A 22,378-nucleotide genomic window follows, 5' to 3' on the forward strand; every position below is an offset into this window, starting at 1 on the left:
TGCTCATCAGACAAACATTTACGCGCAGAAATTTGGGGTTCAGTATCTTCCCTTCGACATGTAGTCTGCCAGGGATCGAACCACCGACTTTCCGATTCTACCTAATGAGCTACAGCCCCACATGGCCAAAAAAACTTTTGCGTTCGCCTCAGTTAATGTGATTTCATCATCATAGATTATAGTAAGGCTTTAGCATTATAAGCACCTTGTGAGGGATATTATTATATCTTTATGATAAAGACACATTGGAACAATACAGAGGGCTGAAAATGTTATAATGGAATTAAGTATTGGACAAGTTAAATAATTTGACCCGACAACTCCAGATTATTATAATTTCCATTACAGTCATCATCTCTGCCACATAGGTGGATGGCTTTGAATTTTTTGGAGTGTAAATGATCGTTTTGCTCTGCAACAGAGGGAGGTTTATATTCTTTTCACACAGATGGGACGTGTGACAGAAGAACAGCCATGAAGATGAGCCGAGTCAGATGTTGAGCTGAGACGCTGCGGCCCAACAGATGGGTAAATGCTCGGAGATGAAGAGGGGGGCTTTAAAGGGTCAGAGGGGGCGAGTTTAAGAGAGCTTACCGGCACCTATATTTGGACTGTGGGGTGTTGTTGGAGGAGGGGGGTGTTCCGTCAGCTCTCCCGTCATAAAAAGAGGGTGTGTCTGTTTTACAGATGAATGAGCAGGCTGATTAGCTTTGTAAAAGGGTCTCAGAGGAGGGAGAGGGAGAGGGGAGAGCAGGGCAGCACTGGAGCAGACACTGTTGTCTTTGGCATGTTAAACACACAGTCGGCAGGCAGACACCTCACACTGCAGAGCACACGGTCATTCAGTTTGGATGTTTTGACTGGATTTGGAATCAGAAAATTGACTGACAGGAGTTTTGTTAAAGGCTGTTTTAGGTGAATGGAGTGTGGAGTTGGAAAAGTTTGGTAACATCTCATCTTTACTGTTCACTCACCGAGATTCAAGGATGATGCTCAAGAAAGTGCGATTCAAGGTAGGAAATGCACCTTTTTGTGTGTCACAGTCAAGCTTGTCATGTTTTTGTGGATGGATTTTGTTTTATTGTGACTAAGCCATCAAACACTTGTGTGTATGGCAGATACATTCAGTTGGATGACTGTCCACGCCATTCTCATATACTGTACGATATACAGTGTAGTTTCTATAGGAAGCCTGTTTACAGTAATATTATGACTTAGCTTTAAACTGAGAAAGTTCTAACCGGATTTACACACACTGTTCAGGTCTAAACTTATACATTTTTGCACCATATAGAATAGGTTTTTCTCCCATACTCTTATTTACAGAACTTATATGTGACATTTTCATAGAAAAAACTAAAACTTGAGATAACACAGCAGCAATCCAACAAATATCAGCTTAAATATTTTCCATTTTGTTTTGAACACTCAGTAGCTGGTTGCTCCTTCCTGGTAAAATCCTTTGGCTCACAGAAAGTGATGTGTTTTACTTTATTTGGGACAAATACATGGGCAATAATAACCGTTCTAACTAAACAGAGATGGGAAAGAGCACCACCCACAGAAACATCCATCAGAGAACTACAACACACTCTTTGAGTGATATGTGATGATCCCTATGAAGCATAGAGGACAAATACCACAGCCTAACATGTGATTAAAAACGAAATAATAATAATCATGATGAAATAAATGAAACTCTGATGTCTGTATCCAGTTTAACCACCATCCATTTCTCATGCATTGGGTCCCATTGCTTTTAAGAAAACCTGTGACTGAACAAAGCTGTGTTGGCTCCTCAGCAGCAGCCCTGTTTGGAGTTCAAAGGGAGAAGCTTCTGCTCAGTCTGTGTGGATGACACTGAGGTGATAATTAGAGCACAGGAACAGGAGGAGATGTAGCTACAGCTGCAACTTTAAATACTAAAGAGTTGTCACTAATGCAATGACAACTCCTATTATCTGACATTAGTGCATTAGTATTTATTATATCCATATATCTGTATTTTTATCATTACTTTGCACACCTTGCACCTCTCTTGTGTTGTCCTTCGGGTCCTTATGAGGACAACATAAGGGTTAACTATACGTTTATTTGACGTTTTGTATTGGCCTGGCGTTGAGCTTCGGGGTCCCCCCCCCCTTCCCCGGTTCATGTGAAATGACATAACGTAGTACGCGAGGGTCACCTGGGGGGTTAGGGGGGGGGGAACCCGAAGCTCAACGCCAGGCCAATACAAAACGTCAAATAAACTGGACGGGTCCCGGTGACATGAAGGACAACACAAGGGTTAAGTTTTTCAGGCTTTCCATTAATCCACCAATGGGCCTTTCAGAATAAAAGCTCCAAAATGCTTTACAGACGTTAAAAACAACAGGGAATAAGATTAAAGAACCCTCACACATTTTTCATAAAACTGTGAACACAACAAAATACTCAACATTAGTTGTCAGTTGCTTTACGTATGTGAAATATTCCCCAATGACAACTACATTGTTTTTCTCATGTAAGGTGCAACTTATTCAGTGCATTTAGTTTGAAGACTTTACAAAGCAGAGCTAAGCCACTTAAGAGCAGCCTTGACATCACTGGTTTAAGGAACACGAGATAATGGTGGACTCCAGTTATTTTCCACTGTGTGATCTCTGCAGGAGGTAGACAGCCTGCAGGGCTCACAGCAGGGAGGTGTCAGAGTATCATTTATTACTGTTAATGTAGCAGCCATCATCATCATGCCATTACTGTCACAACTGGCAATAAGTTACTATGGCTTACTGTAGGTTTAGATGACACAGGACATAGTGAATGAGACTGAATGGAGGGTCATCCGCAGAGTATGTTGTTTCATGTCATTTACACTTTCACCTGTTAGTACCAGCTGTTCCTACCATCCACCGAGAGGTGACACTTTTCCCGAGCAGTGTGTCAAAGAGAGTGTGGGAAAGAGGGGCAGGTACCCTAAAAGTGAGAGTGAAAGAAAGTAAACAAAATCGAATCGAGAAAAAAGCGTAGGGTTCTCCAGTAGCTCTTTTGTTATGTGAGTGATTACGTAACGTATAATATCCAATCCCCTGGTTTGTTAAATATATAAGGATACATAGTGAGATGGTGCAAATGAGATTCTCCATCGTATGTGCACTCCTGTACTCAGAGGGACAAATAGTACATTCAAATTCAGCACTGCTTGAGAGAGCCCTTTTTGCTTGATTTTATTTGCTAAATCCTGAATTGTTTTAATCCTGGTTAAACCATATAAAGCACTTTGTAACAGTGTTTTGAAAAGTGCTTTTATAAAGTGTATTATTATTATCATTATATATTATTCGCTAAAGGAAGCTGAACTCACCAACAGCAGCTGGCCTTTACTTCCGTAACTCATGCAGTTGCTTACACTGTGCAAAAATGACCAATTAGAGCTATGATACACCTATTTTTAGCATCACATAGATCTACATTTTAAAAATGGTTCATTGAAGCATCATAAAGGCCTACATAGAACCATGGAGGCACCATTTTGTGCTACTACTTACTGACCTGTATTAAGAGCAGAAAAAAGAAAAAAAAAGATAGAGCGAGGGTATTGGAAGAATTCTGTATCCATATGTGGAATTTCCTCTCTGTGAGCATTTAAACAGCAGCAGGTCAGCTCGCCATAGATCTGTCCTCAGCAGCTCTTTGTTTGGATCTCTCCTCACACTGCCCTGCTACATTCTGTCTGCCACTCTTTCCTCAACATCCAGGTTCAGTTCACTTCCTAAAAGGTGATCATGTCAAACCTTTTCAGTCATTCAACTTGAACGTATTCAGTACTTCGGACTGGATTTTAGAGTTGAGCATGAACATTTACTTTTTAAGAGTTTAGAACACTAAAACTCTTCTTTACCTTAACTTCACTTCAGGGTGCTTTCAAGGGAACTTCTCCTTGCAGCGATCATTAGAATGCAACAAACATGTTCATAAATGCATAGTTATATGAATTAGATACCAATAAACAATACATTTTATTGTAATACATTTTATTTTTAGGGCCATTTTTTAGGTCATTTTCAAAAAAGCAACTGCAAATTTAGAAACATTCTATAAAAAACGTATTTGACTGCTTAAGCCTGTGTCGCAAGCGTAAAAGTTGAAACTACTTTTTTTAAAGGGGGATTCTGACTACAGCTCAACCAACACTGGGCTTTTGAGGCCATTAGCAATACTCATGTCAACATTTAAGTTTAAAAAATCTGATATCAGTTAATAATCTTCTTATTGACATAAACACACATTTACCCAACACAAAATATTTTACAGATTAGTTACCACAATGTGGTTTAGGGGGGCATTCTGCAGTTTAAAAATAATGTGCCATATGTTAGTAATGGTGGCATTATTTCTAAATGATCTCAATGTATATTTAGCATTTATGTGCTGCAATTTGTTGTTACTTATTGGCAACGCAGATATATCTTTGATAAGCTAATATCAGTGGATATACCAGCCTTTCATTTTGACTGATCATAATGCATCTGGCTTTGCATATCCACCTGTTGACATGTTCATACTCTAGTTCCAAAACAAGAGATTGACTCTGTGATTTAAGAACATATAATATTCTTATCCACATCAAAAGTATTTCATCTTTGCATGCAATAAAGTCTCTGTTGACATCAAACTATAGTTTGTTATCAAAAGTACATTGAAACCCAGTAAAAGATGGAGAAGAAGCAGAGGAAGGGCCACACATCTGCATCATATTTATCTCTCCCATCATGGTTAATATGTGTACAGCTGCTGCCACTGATTTCTCCTGTCAGTGTTGAAGCAGGCTGCATGAGCAGCACTAGATGGCACTGGTGTTCTGCGGTTTGCTTGCTCTCCATCACAAACACCATCATAAAGAAATGATGCCTGAAGCTAAACTCTCAGTAATCCCTCAGAACAGCAGCACTCCCAGACTTTTGTCTACATAAAGCCCTGCTGGCCATAGTCAAAAAACGGGAACAACATTTCAGCGTTGAATGCTGGAGCATGACATGCAGATTGACATGGACGTCGTTGTGGGAATCCTCAGTCACTCAGCGATAGTGTTGTTCAATAAAACATTTCTCTGGTGCCACATTGTAGGCCCACAACAGAGCTGAAGCTTCCTACAGTATGGCCCTGGGCTTCAGGGGCAACATGTGGGAGTCTGATCCACCACCCATCAACTGCAAACACATCCTGGCAGAAAAATGATGACCCATTTCCTTCAAATCTTTACATTCCTCCCCCTCTGTCGGCCCTGAATCGCTTGGTAATTGAATTTCCATCCCGCGTAGACATCCAAGCTTTTTGTTCCCTGAGTGAGATACTCCAATCATCTCAAAGGATCAAGTCAGCGCCCATCTAGGCCTTTGATGTTCATAATGAGCGCTTCCCTCTGCTCTGCCCTGAAGCGCTGCACTGTATGTTTCTATAAAGGCGTTAGGATTTGAATGGGTGTGTGGGTGCTGGTGTGGTGCAGGGGAGGAGGGGAGCAGAACCGAATATGCTTTTCATTAAAGATGAAAGGAGAGAGAGCTTTTACTGTCTCTGACGTCTGTTTATGCTACGTGTGAGGGTGTGTGTGTGTAAGTTTATGTGTGTTCACATAAAAGAGAAATTTACCTTTGACCCCCCCCATGGATTTGTGGTTACCTGAAGGCTCATCCATGTCGGGTGCCTTTTTACTGCATCAGCAACAAGGATATGAGACTCAGTGCCATGTCATGTTGGTTAGCATTGTTCCATTCCAGATGTTAAGAAGGAAACGTAAAAGACCTTATATGCACTTGTCGCTTCTCCTTATTCACCGCATGCCTATTAAAGCTGCTCAAGGCAATCTTGCACATATTCAGCTCAGAAGTTTTCATTCTGAGCTAAGTACAAATTCTGCAATGTGACGGTGTAAACTGTTCACCAGCCAAGCCAGTCTGCACTGATGTAAAGCTCCAATTATCAATATTTTCAATATTACCAATGGATCAAATGCGTAATGTGTCTCTCATGGTGAGAAAGTCCCTGTAGTCTCTGTAATCTCTGCAGTACTGCTCTACTGAGCTCTCTAGCCTCAGTTTGGTGAAAGGTTGATTTTTTCGACCAGTAGCAGCACTATAGAGCAATGTTTTCAGGAGCAGGTACCTGTTTTGTTTCTATTGTACATGTGCATAGGAATGCAAGAACAAGCATGCGACACAACACATATTCTGGCTTTGGTTTCATGCTATTCAGCTAATCGACAGTTGGTGGCAGTAACACGCAAAGAAGCATAGCAATGCCCCTTCAATGGCAGAGAAGAAGAAGACTGCTAGCTAGCAAACATGGATATAAAGTTTAACAACAAAATGCACACAATAACCAGCAAAAAAACAGTTGAACACATAATAATACATTGCAAGGACTACAACACCCCCAGAGACCACCTTTTTCAGACACTTCGTAAGGCAAACCACCACAACCTTTCACTGTCAGGGCTTTTGGGAAAAACAGCAGGCAAGGCATATTACAATAGTATTACGTTTCTAAGAGAATTTGTTTTTCTGCATTTATCTCTCATTCACACTCCAGTCCAGTTGGTGGCGGCAATGTACCTATATAAGTTGATTTGACAACCGCTAGTAAACCATAAAGAAGAAGAAGAAGAAGATGCAACACGTTTGTTTGACATCAAGGTAACAGTTGTGTAGCGTAGCCAGAGCGTCAAAGATAGGCAGGCAGATTTCTTGAATTCCAAACAGTACAGATTTATTTGCAGGGTGCCAGCACGTATAAATCAGGAAAATACACAAGTTGAAACTAATAAAAGAAAACTGGAGCAAAACAACAGAATCTACTTGACAAAATGGGACAAGCATGCATTTGTAGCAGCACAACTTCTCATCTATAGGCTGTACCAAATGCTCACTAAAGCACGTGTTTGTATCAGCACGCTCTTACCTTCTTTTTGTACACTACACTCAATCTTTCCTAAGCACGTGTTTGTATCAGCACGGCTTCCCTGTCCCTAAGCCCTGTCTAATGATGTCAGTGATGACATCATCATTACCATAAATACACCATGCTGCTGGCTGGCTCCTCCCCAAACATTTCTGCACTGTGGACCAAACAAAAGAACAAAGAAAAGGTGAGTATGAAGAACAGATTAACTGTTCAAACCTGCAACTTAATAAATCTAAATGAAACTAAACAGTGGTTGTGTGTGAAATAAATACCATCTAAAATAACTAGAGCAATGTGTAAAATAAATATGGACAAATAAGCACAAGGGACAATTGGTGAGTACATCACTCACTTTGTCACAGTAACGGGATGCATTTAGCTGAGAAACACAAAACATAAGCATAACATTTGTCTGTAATCAAGAAAACTTTATAGAGTACCTTTAAGGTAACGGTATGCTTAAAACAAAAGCTAGAGGCATAACTGTTTATACTCGTTTGTGGCCAAACTTGAAGGATGGGTAAAAAGTGTAGGGGCTTTATAGAACTCTGAGGTCTTTGTTTTGGATTAGCTGTTCATTAACTGTATTTCTGGTAGGCAGCTTTTTTCAGCAAAATAGCTCTGATAAATCAACTGTACGAGTGAATATTGAACTTAACATTCATCTGGTGACTGAGACACAACGTCAGATGATTTCTAATATAACTCTATTGAATATGGAAAATGTTGTAAACATGTTAGCCTAACAACCAAAGCAATACTATACATGTCCTGATTAATGTTATAAGCATACTGCAATGAAAGCATTGTTAGCAACAGGGAGGTATCCAAATGTCTAAAAAATCTGTCCAAATGTTCGGTTGGTTTGGTGAAGGGCCAATAAAACCATGTGACCCCTATCAATACAAAACAGTTTATGGAGACTAGTAAGAAGCTAAAGAAACACGTTTCCAATGCCAACACAAATTTCAGTCTAGTTAAGAAGGAACATCGTACAAACTGATGCTACAGGAAGAGCTGGAGCAATAACTTTCATTTTATCTTCAGAATAGACCGTCATGCATTGTTGTAACATTGTTGTAACATTGTTGAGCAGTTGAAAATGTGGGTAGGTGGTCAAAGTGGGAGGTAAATTGAGAATGAGAGAGAGTTTTGAAAGCCAGACATCCCAGTAGTGACTTAACTCCTGTCAGCCCACGTTGATATATTACAGCAGTTATAATACATGCTTCAAGTGTCTGTAGAGAAGATTTCCCGTCAGCTGCCACAACCAACAGTTTCATTTTCACAGGTTGAATACGTATCGGTTAGGATGTTTTTCTCTGTAGAAGCCCAACTGTGTGATTTAGGCTGACAGATGATGTGTACTTTATATAAATGCAGCTTTACAGAAATGTTTGGTATGTGCAGTTTGTCATGTAATTAAAAAAAAAAAAAGAAAAGCCTTTTCAGATCAGGACATGCAGGCATGCGCTGAACAATAGATACACACAGATGCACGCAGTGGTTTCAGCTGGAATTTGGGCTTGTCACAGTGGGGAGGCTAGTTCGATCCAGATAACCAGTTTGGTCAGAGAGGAACCACCAGCTATTGAACGTTGATGACAGTCTGCAGTGGTTCTGCTCTCCAAAGCTGCACACAGTACCGTAGACTTGGAAAAACGGAATTACTTTACTCTCGTTTAGCTATATGAATTACAGAATTATTTCACTTCTGTGCATGCATAACTCTGCACCACAACAAACATCACTCAGAGTATGCGCTGGTACATTGTGGGTGTGACCTCAGTCTTGTTTGTGACTCTGTCTGGACATGTGTATTCTATTTCTGTTGATTCTCTCTAGCATAGAGCCAAGATAGTGGTCCGTCAAGACAGCCTGGACCAATTAGAACAACATCTGAGCTGTAGTATACCTCTGCATCTTCTGACCTCCATGCATTAAAGTCTGTGAATATGGGACCAGAAATGATTTTCTGTCTATGACATGCTGTCAGTTTGCAAAGTCAGGACTGCAAAGTCAGGACTCCCAATCTAATGAAGACCCACAGACAAGGGACGAATGAAAAGAAAAAAAATGGAATAAAATAGACAAACATTGCAGATGATTTCACGAGCTCTTGAGTGTAACAAAAAGTTGAAGAAATTAATTTGGGGCACAAAGAGTCATATAAGGGATAAGGGATAATTGAAGCGACTGTGGAGCCTCGTGGTGGACCAACCCTTTACTACGTCACTTTAGGTTGGTTCCTTCTTTTATTTGTGAAATGTATGCCCCTATTATTAGTTGTCATTTGTTTTGTGCTTGTTTGGCACTGTGCTTTCATTTTGTGTCTATGAGTTTAAACTATGTATTGATAGTTGTGTTGTATGAAGGAATAGCTGCTTTGTTTGATCTAATGACTTATTTTGGACGCCATTGTATAACAGTTTTATTTGAGCATTATTTAACGTGGAAGACTAGCAACTGCTATGGCAGAAGCTAATGGGGATCCAATAAAATAAAGAAATAAACGTGTAAAATATTCTTAAAATATGTGCTTAAATGTTAATGGCCATATTACTGTAATGAATGGAAGTGTATATGATTGCTTAGGTGGTAGGTAGGCTGTACAGTTACTGGAGCCAATTGGAAGTGAGGTGGCACACAACCTGGCATTACATAGTGTGAGACTGTCAGCCTCAACTCGGGGCAAGAAAACCCACCACGGACAGAGCCCCACCAACCCGAGCCCCACACACATTTGCAAATCTCAGTCATGGCATTAGCATAGCTAAAGTCACATGTAAAAAACAAAAAACAAATTGAGAGGTGGAACTGAAGAATTGTACCTGTTTTTTCACTCACTAATATAAGACCATTTACATTTGTTTTTTGACTACCTGCAATTTCAGTTTCATTTACACATGTACACATGTACACATGTTATGGTATAAATGTGTCCCCATGACTCTCATGCAGACAGTTATGGAATTTAATGCTAAATTCAAACACTGAATCAAATGTCTTTAAATGATACGGAGGCATGTTTTTTTTTGTTTTTTTTTAAGAATAGAACAGAGTAGAATAGAGTGCTGAGAGGTGAACATGTGGGCAAATATGGCTCAGAGTAACAGTAGTTCCAGTGTGAGAGAATGAATGGCCAGTTGCCCCCTCACTGTATTCCACTCTTTTTCACCACCTTGTTTACCTACGAGTCCTGTTTAAGGTGAACATTTCTGCAGGTTTTCACGAACAACACAGCATTTCTTTATCCAAAAGAATGAACGCCTTGTGTCCATGTGGGGGGAGGCTGACCAGACAGGAAAGCAGTGTGTGTGTGTGTGTCTGTGTGCGAGAGAGTAATGCTAAAAGAGAGAGGGAAAGAGTAAAAGAGTGAGCATGTGAGTCCATAGAGAGGGAGAGGGAGAGTGAGAGGACCAGCAGCAGCCAGACAGTGTGTGTCAGCAGCCACATGGCTTTAGCCCAGTGTGTGTTATGACAGCAAGAGAGACTGTGTGTGTGTGTGTGTGTGTGTGTGTGTGTGTGTGTGTGTGTGTGTGTGTCGAGGAGAGGCAGTGATTGAGAGACCCTGACGAGAGAGAGAGAGAGAGAGAGAGAGAGAGAGCGAGAACAAAGAAAGGAGCTTCCTCTTTGGATCCCAGTCAGAGTTTTGTCTCTTTCTTTGTGTTTTTGAGTTGCGTGGCACCATCAGCAGTTTATGCTCCCATCCCATCTTTATGAGCAGCAGCAGCAGTGTGTGTTTGTTTAGTTCTGTGGTGTAACCGGACCACCTCACCCAACGCACACACCCCCCCACTCCGTCAGGTACAGTAGAAGCTTCACGCATTTAAGATTGTGTGTGTGTGTGTGTGTGTGTGTGTGTGTGTGTGTGTGTGTGTGTGTGTGTGTGTGTGTGTGAGACAGTGCAGGTGACAGTTTGATCATAAAGCTACTGTAACATCTGCTCTTTCATGTTTTAGAGTGCAGTCCAATTTAAAAGCAGAGACAGGCGTTTTGGCATGATTTGCAAATTATACTTCTTTTATCATTCTGTCATTATATTCGTTCCATACACTCATAAGCTACTGATAATGTCAGAAAGAACCACAAAATTCTTCACATAATTTGGTTAAAAGGCAACAAAATGTGTTTCTGTGATACATTTCTAAATACTGTCTTCACATTGTTACATTAAGTGGTGATTCATCTGATTTGAAACTTATTTTTAAGTTATGATGTAGTTACAGTATTGGCTAATAATATACTAGAATTGCTTGTATAATAGAGATTTTTTACATAATGGGTTTGGTTATGTTTTCCAGTGGTTTGATAAAGTATGATAACTATGAGCACGACTATCAGTGATTAGATCAATTATTTATTTCCCAAAAGGAATTTCATGAGCATGGGGTTGGTAGTTTTGATTGCAGGACGTATAAGGCAGTTTTCCATGGTTGGGATATGTGTTTTGTGTTTTTACAACGACTATCCCAAGAATGTACTCAGCAAAAAACTTAGTGTCAAACATAATTAATGACCTGCTGCTACCACTGCCTTCATCACAAATTATTCAGTAGAAGATCATTGTCTCTGTCCTGTGGGATCTTGTGGATGTTTCGTTCTCTGTAATTGAGTGCGTTCTTTGCTTATCAGCCGCAGACACATCATCTAGTGGAGGCAGAGCTCGTCAGGTGGAGTCTGTTGGAATCTGAGACAGATGGCTGGGGAAGCATGTTGGATCACAGAGCTAAATAAGTTAGTTTTAAAGCTGCACTAATGAAAATGTTTATATTAGCAATGGGTCAAATGGCCGTTTTGTATGTTAAAGGAGTCACACATTAAGAATCCCACGATTCTGTAGTTCCACTCAACAGAGCGTTTTAGCTTTTTTCAGCTCATTATTTAGATTTTCAGCCCACAACTTTAATGTTTGGTTCAGTCTCATAGCTCTCACCTTTCCAGCAGCAGCAGACATCTGTTTTCAGTGAGAAATATCTGATAAACCCAATGTACACTACCTGTACAGCTCCAAACAGCAGACACATTTATGGACTAGCTGTTGAACATACAGGAGTGTTTAGCTGCTAAAGAACCGGATATTACACTCAGGAGTTGTTGGCGATCAAAACATAATTAGAGTGTTAATATTGGACTTGCATTTATCTGGTGGACAGGAACACAATTTGAAATGATTGCTAATGTTGCTCTGTGTCTTGTTTGCTATGTTTGTCATATCAACTTTATAGCATGCCAATGTTATAGTTTCAGCTCATTCTGCTGAAACTATAAGTGACCAGAAAAATTATTTGTTGATTTTTTTCAACAATAGATAATAATAATAAGCTGTATTAATAGATAACACAGCTATCTGCTATTCACAGTGATTTAAAATTATATTTGTATCCACAAGCAGCAATAATCTCTTAGTCAAGAAGAAATATGTGGAAGCAAAACTATCTTAAACTATGTAAAAATATCTAATGTTGGCTAACAGTATAGCCCCCATAAGCTAGTGGTCATATCAGACCAACCTAAACCCCTTAGTGTATTGAATTAACTAAGGGTTTGGATTTTGCTTATGAATTACCTTTTTCATATGACTATGTTATTTCTTCTTTAAAATCTTAGTCTTATTTTATAGCTTTAGTGCGTAACTTTCTCTGTATTTCTCAGTATGGCTATGTTGAGAAGATTGTGTCGTCCGGTGATTTTCCCGCGAAGAGAGTCCATCATATTTTTTTAAATCCTCTGTGTCCTCCTTGGCTATTAGCAACTAGGTGGTGGAGGGGTGGGGGCGCGATCACGAAAGGCTTGTATCATGTGGACGCGCCGACAGTTTTGTTGTCGTTACTTAGAATTCCTCATGGGGGCAACACAAACTACGCACTATAGTTTTAAATGATCCAAATCATAATCTTAAATTTTTTTCAAAAGCACCCGACAAGCAGTTATACGGTATTAGTGTAATCCCATTACTTTAACCTGGGGTAACCCCTGAGCACAGATAGACTATAGTGGGGTTTCCATCAACGTATTTTTATGATTTTAATGTGCATTTTTGAAGTATCGCATTAAAAAATGTTGATGGAAACGGCAACATTTGAAAAAACGTCCTCAAATTCGCCAAAATGTTTTTATGGTCACTTGAGGTGGTTTTTGCCTTTTTCGAAAAAGAGTTAATGCGCAAAATGGGAGATGGAAACAGCTTTGCCAAATAAGTTGTGACGTAGCGAACATCAATTCAATACAATTCAATTTTATTTTCATTCAGCATGTTAGACACACGGAGAACGAAATTCGCTCTCAGGACCAGCAATATGGCAGTGGCAGTAATTCATTAGCCTATGATTTAAAAAAAGATAAGGTTTAAATATAGAATAAATAGGATAAGAAATTAAATCAGTTCTTTAAAAACAATCAAAGCGACAAGTATTTCAGGGCATCCGCAGTCCATAAAGTGCATGTAACTCACATGACTATAGTCCCGGTATCCATCGGATGGGGGAAGGATCGGGAAATGGGTCTCATCCAGTGCGGCGTACACTTGCGGCACAAGGTGCGTAGTGGAGTGGTGCGCTGTTGCCTGTGCCTCAGCGACATCGGGTATATTGACGAATTGGTTCAACAGCTTGAATCGTATGGCCCTGCACACTGAGGATACACAGCGGTTGTCTTGCTGACACCAAATGTCTCTGCCACAACCCTGTATTCTGCACAGGTGGCCACCTTGTACAATGCTACCTCTCTCCATTTAGCCAAAGAACTTAGCTTCTAAACTCTCGGTTTACAATCTACAACCATGCGTAACGTCAACTTGTGACGAAACTACACTTTGTGTAGTCTAGTTTATTCGCTCTAAACTAGTTGATGGAAAAGCTTCTAATTCGCATTTTCTTTTTTTCTTCTTTTTTGCGACATTTTAAAAGTTTGCTTTAAATTCGCTTGACAGTTAGATGGAAACATGACTGCTGCTGTACCCGGAGGAAAGAAGTTAGAGAAGGAGGGTAAAACAGTAAAGCATGGGCCTGTGAGAGGCAGCGCTCTCTCACTGCCACATTAGTCTCTCGGCCTTCCCACCCTCCCGAAACACTGGCTGCTTTATAGGCCAAGGGAGAGAGACACCCATACAGGGTTCGTTGTTGTTTGAACCTCCCGACCGAAGCAGAGCTGGGCCACATTTTTCGGGCGCCTGGCAGAGAAAACGGCTGTGCAGAGTTCCCAGACTGCAGCAACTCTCCAACTAGTGATAATAAATCCTTTGTTATGTGAGCACATTCTGTTGAGTGCATAATCAGGCCAGCACAGAAGCACTCTATCCCCCCCATCACCCTCAACCCCACACCCAACATCCATCCAGTCCCATTCTCTCATTGGCTCTCCTGTGTTGGGTCTTAGTGCCTCCTCTGGGTGCTCTGGGTGCTCCACTTCTGCTGTTAGATACTGATACTGGGGACCTTGAATGTGATCGGGCAGTCACATTGTTTTCTCGGAGAGAGCCACCTTGTAGGATGTTCACAACCAGAGGACTGTAATAAGATTGTAGTTTCAATGCATCATAGATGCTTAGTGTAAGACACATGGGAAAAGAATGAATTTGTAAAGGAAAAATTAACAAATGCAGGCAGTTATTGGTACTAAATGTGGAGTAGGAGTCAGAACATCATTTCATGCAGCCAATTTGCATCAGAGCCACTTAATTACAACATACGGGTCTGGATAGTGGTTATTTATCAGTGTGGAGCAGTTTGAGAGGTAATTGACCTCCATGTGTAAACTGTAGGTGTGTACAAGTGATTGGTTCGTGCCCGTTCATTTAACGTGACACTAATTGAATGTATCAGGCAAAAAACTGAAGGCAAAATTAGGGGTACATCTTTGCACTGAGCTGCAGAACAAACAGTAATCAGCCTGATGGGTGGGCTGTTATCAAAGTAAAAAAGTAATAACTTAGATAAAAGAAATCCAATACAGAAGAAACCTTTGGTCCTGTAATTTAAAAGAATACACTTATTGACCTTAATTAAAGAAACTGTTGCTAGGCTTTGAAATTTTAATATTGAATGATAAAATAATGATAAAGATTACACCAATTGGCCTAACTTGGGCAATATAATCAACGATCAGAATCCAAACCAAACAGCAGATAAAGTGAGCAGCTAGCTGGTGAACATAGTGGAGCATTTAACAGCTAAAGAGCCAGATTCTTCCTGTGGTTGGTGGAGAGCAAAACAGAGCTTTGAGTTTGACTTCCTATCAGCAATAACTGAGAGTACAGTGCTACCAAAACAAACTACTATGAAAATGACACCCAAGTTGTAATAAACCAGAATTATCCTTTTGAAGTTAAAACATTTCTAAAATCATTGTTACTCCACCACTGGTCAGATGTGAAATATATGCATATCCTGACATTCTGCTCACTTTGTTATTCACACAAACAGCTGTACAATGTACCGCTATTGCCTCTTCAACAGCTGCAGCATGTAACACACACACACACACACACACACACACACACACACACACACACACACACACACACACACACACACACACACACACAGACAGAGAGAGAGAGAACAGGCAGCCAATCAAAATGCATGTCATCTGCAGACTGGGATATGACCTCTGCAGATTTCTCTCCCTTTTTCTTTCCTCCCCCATCATTTCCTCCCTTCATTGTCTTTGTCTTTTATCTGCAGCATGCCTTCAGGCCAGCGATTCATCCTAAAACAAAGACATCATCGTTCTCAGACTGCTCACTTCACTTTGCCTCATTCTCTAAAAACCTTTTTTTCTCACGCTCTGATGCTCGCACTCTGACATACAGACTGTCTGAGACATTGCTGGCCTATAATATAACGTTTTACAACATTTAACCAACTGTTAGGGATATGCTACAGTTGCTCACGCACACACATCTACACAAAAACAAATTCACAGCCGTGTTTTCAATGAGGAGTTGCTATGGTAACAAAGGATTTGGCAGAGGCAGCCGTCTGGTAAAGGATGATCTCATGGTGTTTTGGCTGCTGCTCCTCATCTTCACCTGGCCTATTTGGACGGAAACACACACACGAACATGCTCTCTCTGTGTCTGGCTGTTAGGATGGAAAATCTGTGCACACGCTGATGCACAATAATGTTAACGGGTGTGTCAGAAACTTCACTGATCCTTGCAGGGATATTGCAAGATACACCAAGAAAACAGGATAAAAATAGCAAATGTGTGATTGTGTTTGGCAAAAATGGGATTCAACAACATATTTCTGTAAATAATGTTTCTGTAATACCATCATATCTGAATTTTTTTTTCTTCTGTTTATAAAATATTTAAAGATGAAATGCAATCTTTTTTTTGGGCATTTTTAGGCCTTTATTTTCACAGGACAGATGAAGACATGAAAGGGGAATGACCTGCAGCAAAGGGCCACAGGTCAGAGTCGAACCCATGGCCACTGCATCGAGGAGTAAACCTCTACATATGTGCGCCCGCTCTACCAACTGAGCTAACCCAGCCACATGAAATGCAATCTTATTTGTGCATATAAAGTGAAAGCAGGCCATGTTGAGACAAATGAATATGAAAATATGCTGTAAAATCAAAAATAGAACAAAACATTCTGTATAAATAAGAATTATTAAGAGAAACATCCAAAGAAAATGAAATTAACATTTACATCATATTAACATGACAGAGAGTTGTGAATACAAAGAATGTGTGTATTCAGTAGTGATACTATGTGTGTTTTCCATGAGGAAGTACAGTAAGTGTTTCCAGAAGCTGTTGAATGTCCTCACAGTGTAATGAGGCTGAGTGACCGAACAATACAAAGAGACACACAGGGCTGCTTGCTTGTCTGTGAACATGTCTGCTCTTTGGGTCAGTTTCCATGACTCAAAGGGATATCCCACGCTGCCTCCAGCGTACCCTCCTCTCCCCTTCATTTCCCTTCCCTCCCCTGTCGCCACCTCCTCCCCGTCACTCCCTTCTTTCATAGTTTACCACCAACAATGTTCATTCCTACATACGACTATGCCTGGTGGATTTTGGAAGAATAAAAATAGGGACACTGGATGGATTTTAAATCTTACTTTTGAATGAGTTGGCAGTTGTGAAGGAGAGCATCACGCTAAATAGAAGAGAGAGAAGAGGGTGAGTGACCCTGTGTTGTACTGTATATCATGTTGAAGTTAAAGCTCCTCCTTCAGGCTGGAGGTTCAGGCTGTCAGGTTTGTTTTGGTGACAAATAGGATGATCTTAGCTCATTAGTAAACCTGTTCTACCAACCTTGCTAATATTAGCAATAAGTAGTAGTGTAAGTAAGAAGTGGTTGCTAAAGTAAATCCAAACTCCATGTGGCAATCAAAACTGTGTGACACGGTTAAAAGCTCCAGAAAAAGTGAGGGTGTGGGTCTTTGTGACTATTTCCAGGGTTAAGAATGAACTCTCATGCTTGACTATTTTATTTATAGTGTCAAATCATAATAGATGTTATCTCAGGACACTTTACATACAGAATGGGTCTAGACCACACTCTACCAACAAACCCACAGACCCAACAAATCCTCCAAAAGCAATTGCACTTAGTGCAGAACTTATTGTGTTGGCCAATTGGCATTACACAATAGTGTAGCTTTATAACACTATAATAGATTTCAGTGTTTAAATGTATCCACTGTTTGATAAAAGCCCAGTATTGGCCCTGTATATTGGTCTAACCCTCGTACCCACACACACAAGGTCCTGTCCTCTCTGGTGTGTTATGGTCCTGCAGTGTGTGTGGACCATAGTGTGGGTCCTGTAGTCCAGTATGCAGCAGCAGGCCAACAGCATTCCCACTCCTCCTCCAGAGGATTACTGCTGTTGAAAGAGCCTCTTTGTCCCCGCAAGGCTGGAATGCCTGTCCAGCTCCACGTCTTTTGGAAACACTGAGCCAAAAGTCAACGGAACCACTGAGCAATGGAATACCACATTCCCAGTCACTGACTCCCACTGGTTTCCCTGTTCAATCCTCAAGGTGGAAGTCAAACACGACATTTACTCTCACTACTGTATTCCAGGTGTTTGTTATCTTCATTACTTTGTGAAGATTGTCCACTGGTAACCGGCCAGATCTTGTTCCTGTGTTATGTCATGGAATGTAAAGAACTACAGATGCATCTTCTGCAATATCAATCAAGGGTTCTGAAGAGATGCTTCAAAGCCTTTGCTCTGGTTTACTGCTTGCTGACAATGAACAGCTGAAATATTAAAGCAGCATTACTCAGTTTTTTGGATACTTGGGTTTCTCCACAACAAGTTGGAATTTTGACATGTTAATTGGCTAACATGTTATCAAACAGTTGCCTGGTTACACGTCCAGCAGAGATAGAGCAACATTAGCATACATTTGGAGTCGTGTCTTTGGCCACCCGGCAAATGTAAGTCCAATATCCACTCCCCTTTTAGCTGTTTTGGTCTCCACCTACAGTACTCCAACAACTTTTTATATCGTTCTGCTCCTCTCTGTTCATCAGCTCGTTGCTAATTTTGTTCTTCAGCTGTTTGGTACGGGGACTGCCCATTTCTCCAACGCTCCATTGTTCCGACCTCTCAATAACCCGAAATTTCCCTTTGGACCTATAGCCCACTACTCCGATGTCCCGCTGATGGCGAAATTACGAATCCCACTATAGCCATGCCAAGACCCGCCCTACGAAGCAGCTCGATTGGTTGGGGTTAGGCATTTGACCTTGAGTGGTTAAGGTTAGGATAGCCGATTGGTCAGGGGATAGGACCTGTACAAATGCGTTACGTTACCTTGTGAAAGCATGGACGCCTGGCCAATAAATGCCATTGAAGGGCGGGTCTTGGCGTGGCCATAGTGGGATTCTGGACGTCGGACTAGTGGGCTATAGGACCAAAGCGAATTTTTCGGGTTATTGAGAGGTCGGAACAATGGAGCGTCGGAGAATTGACATGGCACCGTTTGGTACTGGGCAGGTTGTGTACAGGTGATTTATCAGAGCTAAAATCAGCTACCTCCTACTGCTGGAAATTATGCCAATAAGAGCAGAAACAAAACTGAAAACTGAAAAGATGAGACTGAAACAAAGCATTAAAGCTGAGGGCCGTAAAAACAAAACAATGAGCTGTAACCATTAGTCTTGCATTGCCAGACTTATTTTCACAGCGCTGTGTTGGCGCTGGAGTAAGGTCTGGCTACACCGCTTATCTATTCTTGCATAGGGGGGAAAACGCTCTGGTTTGTTTGTATTCATTTAATTATTTAATCAAATGAATGTCCTGGATGGCGCTAAGCCCCGATAGCAGACATAGAAGAGGGGGCGGGACTAAAATGCTCTGTAGAGCTGAGGGTCTGGTGATAATTTTCTGTGGGTTCATCACTATGATCTTTCCTCTTCACATTACTCATAGTCACTGAGAAAACCACTGCTTCAAACACTTCAACGTTGGCTTTACAATTCAACCTTTTGAGGGCTGCTGGTCCCAAAATGGCCAACTGTGGTCCCATTTGCAGGAACAGTAACTCATTTGAGTCAAACTCATTGATTTCTTGCAAAAGCCCAAATCTCTTTCTTTATAGATTACAAGCAAAGTATTCATAATTCAACTGATTTCTCCTGATAATATATACATGCTGTGAATAATCATCTTTTAAGCTGGTCATGTTTCTCCTCACATTTATTCTTATTATCACTATATTATCAGTCCTCGGCTCTGAACATTTGTTGGCACGACAGCACAGTCATCATCATTGTTAGTCTTGGACTGGAGCTAAGAATAGTTTTGGTATAGATTGAGAAGTTTGAACACAATGGAATTAAAGCAAACAAACCTCTGAAAATCCATGTTTGGAGTATAAAAACACCTAACATCTTAGTGATTATAAAGTGTCTCTGAAAGGGTTTTGCTCCTTTACAAAAGACAGCAGTTTGTTTTCAGTATGCCATCATTACCCACAGGGAGTTAGTATTTGATACCCAAAAGATGGATTTTAGTGGAGTAAACTTTCAAATAGCTTATTGGCAGCAGCACAGCAAGTGGAAATATTGAGCTAATGCAATATATGTGCAACTGTACTTAGTAGGGAGGTGGCAATGAATCCATTTTTTTAATAATTTACTGCACAGACGTGTGCTTTTGTAAGTAAAAAATGCTATTTTACAACTGTTTCCACTCCTACTCTTGAGTAAAGAGGAGGCCAGAGAAACACTGAGTCATCTCTGCCTGTGGCCCCAGCTCAGTGTCTTAGTCAAAGTTACCACTTTGCTGTGTTGTATAACAGTGGTTTGGACAGTGACAACAAGTATTCTTTCATGAAGGCTTTGAGGTATAATTTCTGCTGTCACTGGAGACAATAATCTGATAATGACAGGCTCTCTGATCCTCAGAACTGATGCCCTGCAGTTTCACACATCTCTGCTGGTGAGGATTCCACAGCTTTGATGACAAACACACACTACAAACATATAGCCAGCCAGGTTTTCAAGTTGTTGTTTTAAGGTCACATGAGGATCAGGCTATTTTTCGGCCCTGTATTACCACAGATTTCTTCTGTGAGACAGTAAAACAGCTGTCTTGCTCAAGGGTATCTAAACAGCAGTCATTGAGGAAGATGAGCGGTATATTCATTCACACGTCTTACCTATTTTTTTCCCATTCAGTCCTGAGATTAATTTCTGTAACCTCTCATTTCTTGCTACTGGAGTGTGTACAGTATGTTTGTGTGTGTAGAGTTGTGCATGTGTGTGTTGATGCCACTTTGTGTCTGTACGAGACACAGAGACGGAGCAGCTTGTGTATTTAGCTGCCGGCTGATGATGGCGTCTCTCCAATGCTTAGCATTTCATGCCAGAATAATGAATCTGTGTTTACTCATGCTTATCAGGCTACGAGGGATACACTGGTATCTTGCTGTGCATAGATTTGCATTTTAATGTGTGGTTAGTCTTATCTGTGGAAAAATACTGTACTGTGTAATCATTCAAATTTGATTCATCATTTAAACCGATACATTTGAATGACCTTTCTTTGGTGGAATGTTCTGAACCTGGCTTCGTAGCGTGTCTGTTTCAAGCATCTATTTTTCTGTTATGCACAATTTTGATGTCAGCACATACTGTAATTCATGGATTGGAACAGGACCATGCTGACAGGCTGGTTTGTTGTCGCGCTTCCATACCAAATGTCATTTGAAAAAAAGAACATGTCCCGACTCCTGCACCAAATATCTCACTGATGAATTGGCTGCTGCCAAGGAGCTTTTCTAGCCAGAATAAGTTATGCTTTGGACAACTGAATCCATTCATAAAAGCATTTAAAAAAAAAAAAAACTGGTACCCTGGTTCAAACCCAAACAAACACTGTAACTTTAAAAGTGACTAGTGAATCGTTTTCCATCTATTTAAAGGGACAGTTCAATCCAAAATCAAAGATACATATTTTTCATCTTACATTTAGTGCTATTTATCAGTCTAGATTGTGAGTTGTTGGAGATATCGGCAGTAAAGATGTCTGCCTTCCCTCCATTGTAATACATTTGAAAAACTCAACAGCTATCCTGGCTCTATAACAGAACCCACATATTAGTAGGGGTGTTACAATTAATCATTGCATCGATGCATCGCAATGCGGACCTAGACGATTCTGCATCGATGCAGTGACAGACCATAAACGGGTGTTTATGCTAAGCTAAGCTAACCAGCTGTTGACTGTAGCTTAATATTCAACAGACGGATCTTCGCTTCAGAACTCGAACCTCCTATGGCGCCATTTTGATGCTACCAAGCCATCACCTCCCGTTAGCATTCCATTGACTGCCATTCATTTTGGCGTCACTTTGATAGCGAATAACTTTACATCTGAAGCGTTTAAAGACTTTATTTGTCCATTGTTTATTTCTAAAGAAACACGACAATGTATAAAAGGCTCCATTACCTTGTAGCAGACGTTTTTTTTGTAAAAATAGGCTAACGATTGTGTCATAACCACGGGACTTACTGTCGCATAGTAGAGGAATTACTGTACAGTACAGGAGAAGCTCGCAGGCAGTTTCGACTTAGCTGTTTAAGTTTAATTACTAATGTTAACTAGCATTTTAGTTAGCAATAATTAGCCTGTGTCCATGTTATCTCCTTACATATACCTACGCTCTCCGTCTCTGCAAGATTGGGAATGATTGAGATTTCTCTTGGCACAGCTACCAGAAGACTTACAACTTTCAGACAGGTTGCTCACGTCACATTTACGTCTTCGAGCTCAGCTGGAGGCTGCGCAGTAACGTTCAGCGCTCACCGTAAAAGTGCTTCTAATATCCTTCACTGGTCTCAGCCCAGAGCAACGGGATTTGTTGGTCCATTATATACTGTCTATGGAGAAAACCAGCTGCACTGGTTTCACATGCTGATGTAGATGGACAAATCATCATGAGAAAAATACATATAAAAT

The 22,378-nt window shown here is 40.6% G+C and overlaps 1 protein-coding gene across 2 annotated transcripts in view; it reads left to right on the plus strand.

The window, feature by feature from the left end:
• Positions 1–732: 732 nt before the first annotated feature.
• The window catches only part of phldb1b (pleckstrin homology-like domain, family B, member 1b), a 119,024-nt gene continuing 97,378 nt past the window's right edge, over positions 733–22,378 (plus strand). The window contains exon 1 of one of the 2 annotated variants that reach the window (XM_078246843.1): positions 733–1,013. In XM_078246843.1, coding sequence (XP_078102969.1) covers positions 987–1,013 — 27 coding nt within the window. In that variant the 5' untranslated portion in view covers positions 733–986. Of the gene's footprint in view, positions 1,014–10,647; positions 10,750–22,378 lie in introns of those variants that run through there. The other variant, XM_078246846.1, reaches the window with a different exon arrangement.

Source organism: Sander vitreus, chromosome 3 (genome assembly GCF_031162955.1).
Source record: "Sander vitreus isolate 19-12246 chromosome 3, sanVit1, whole genome shotgun sequence".
Lineage (NCBI taxonomy): Eukaryota > Metazoa > Chordata > Actinopteri > Perciformes > Percidae > Sander > Sander vitreus.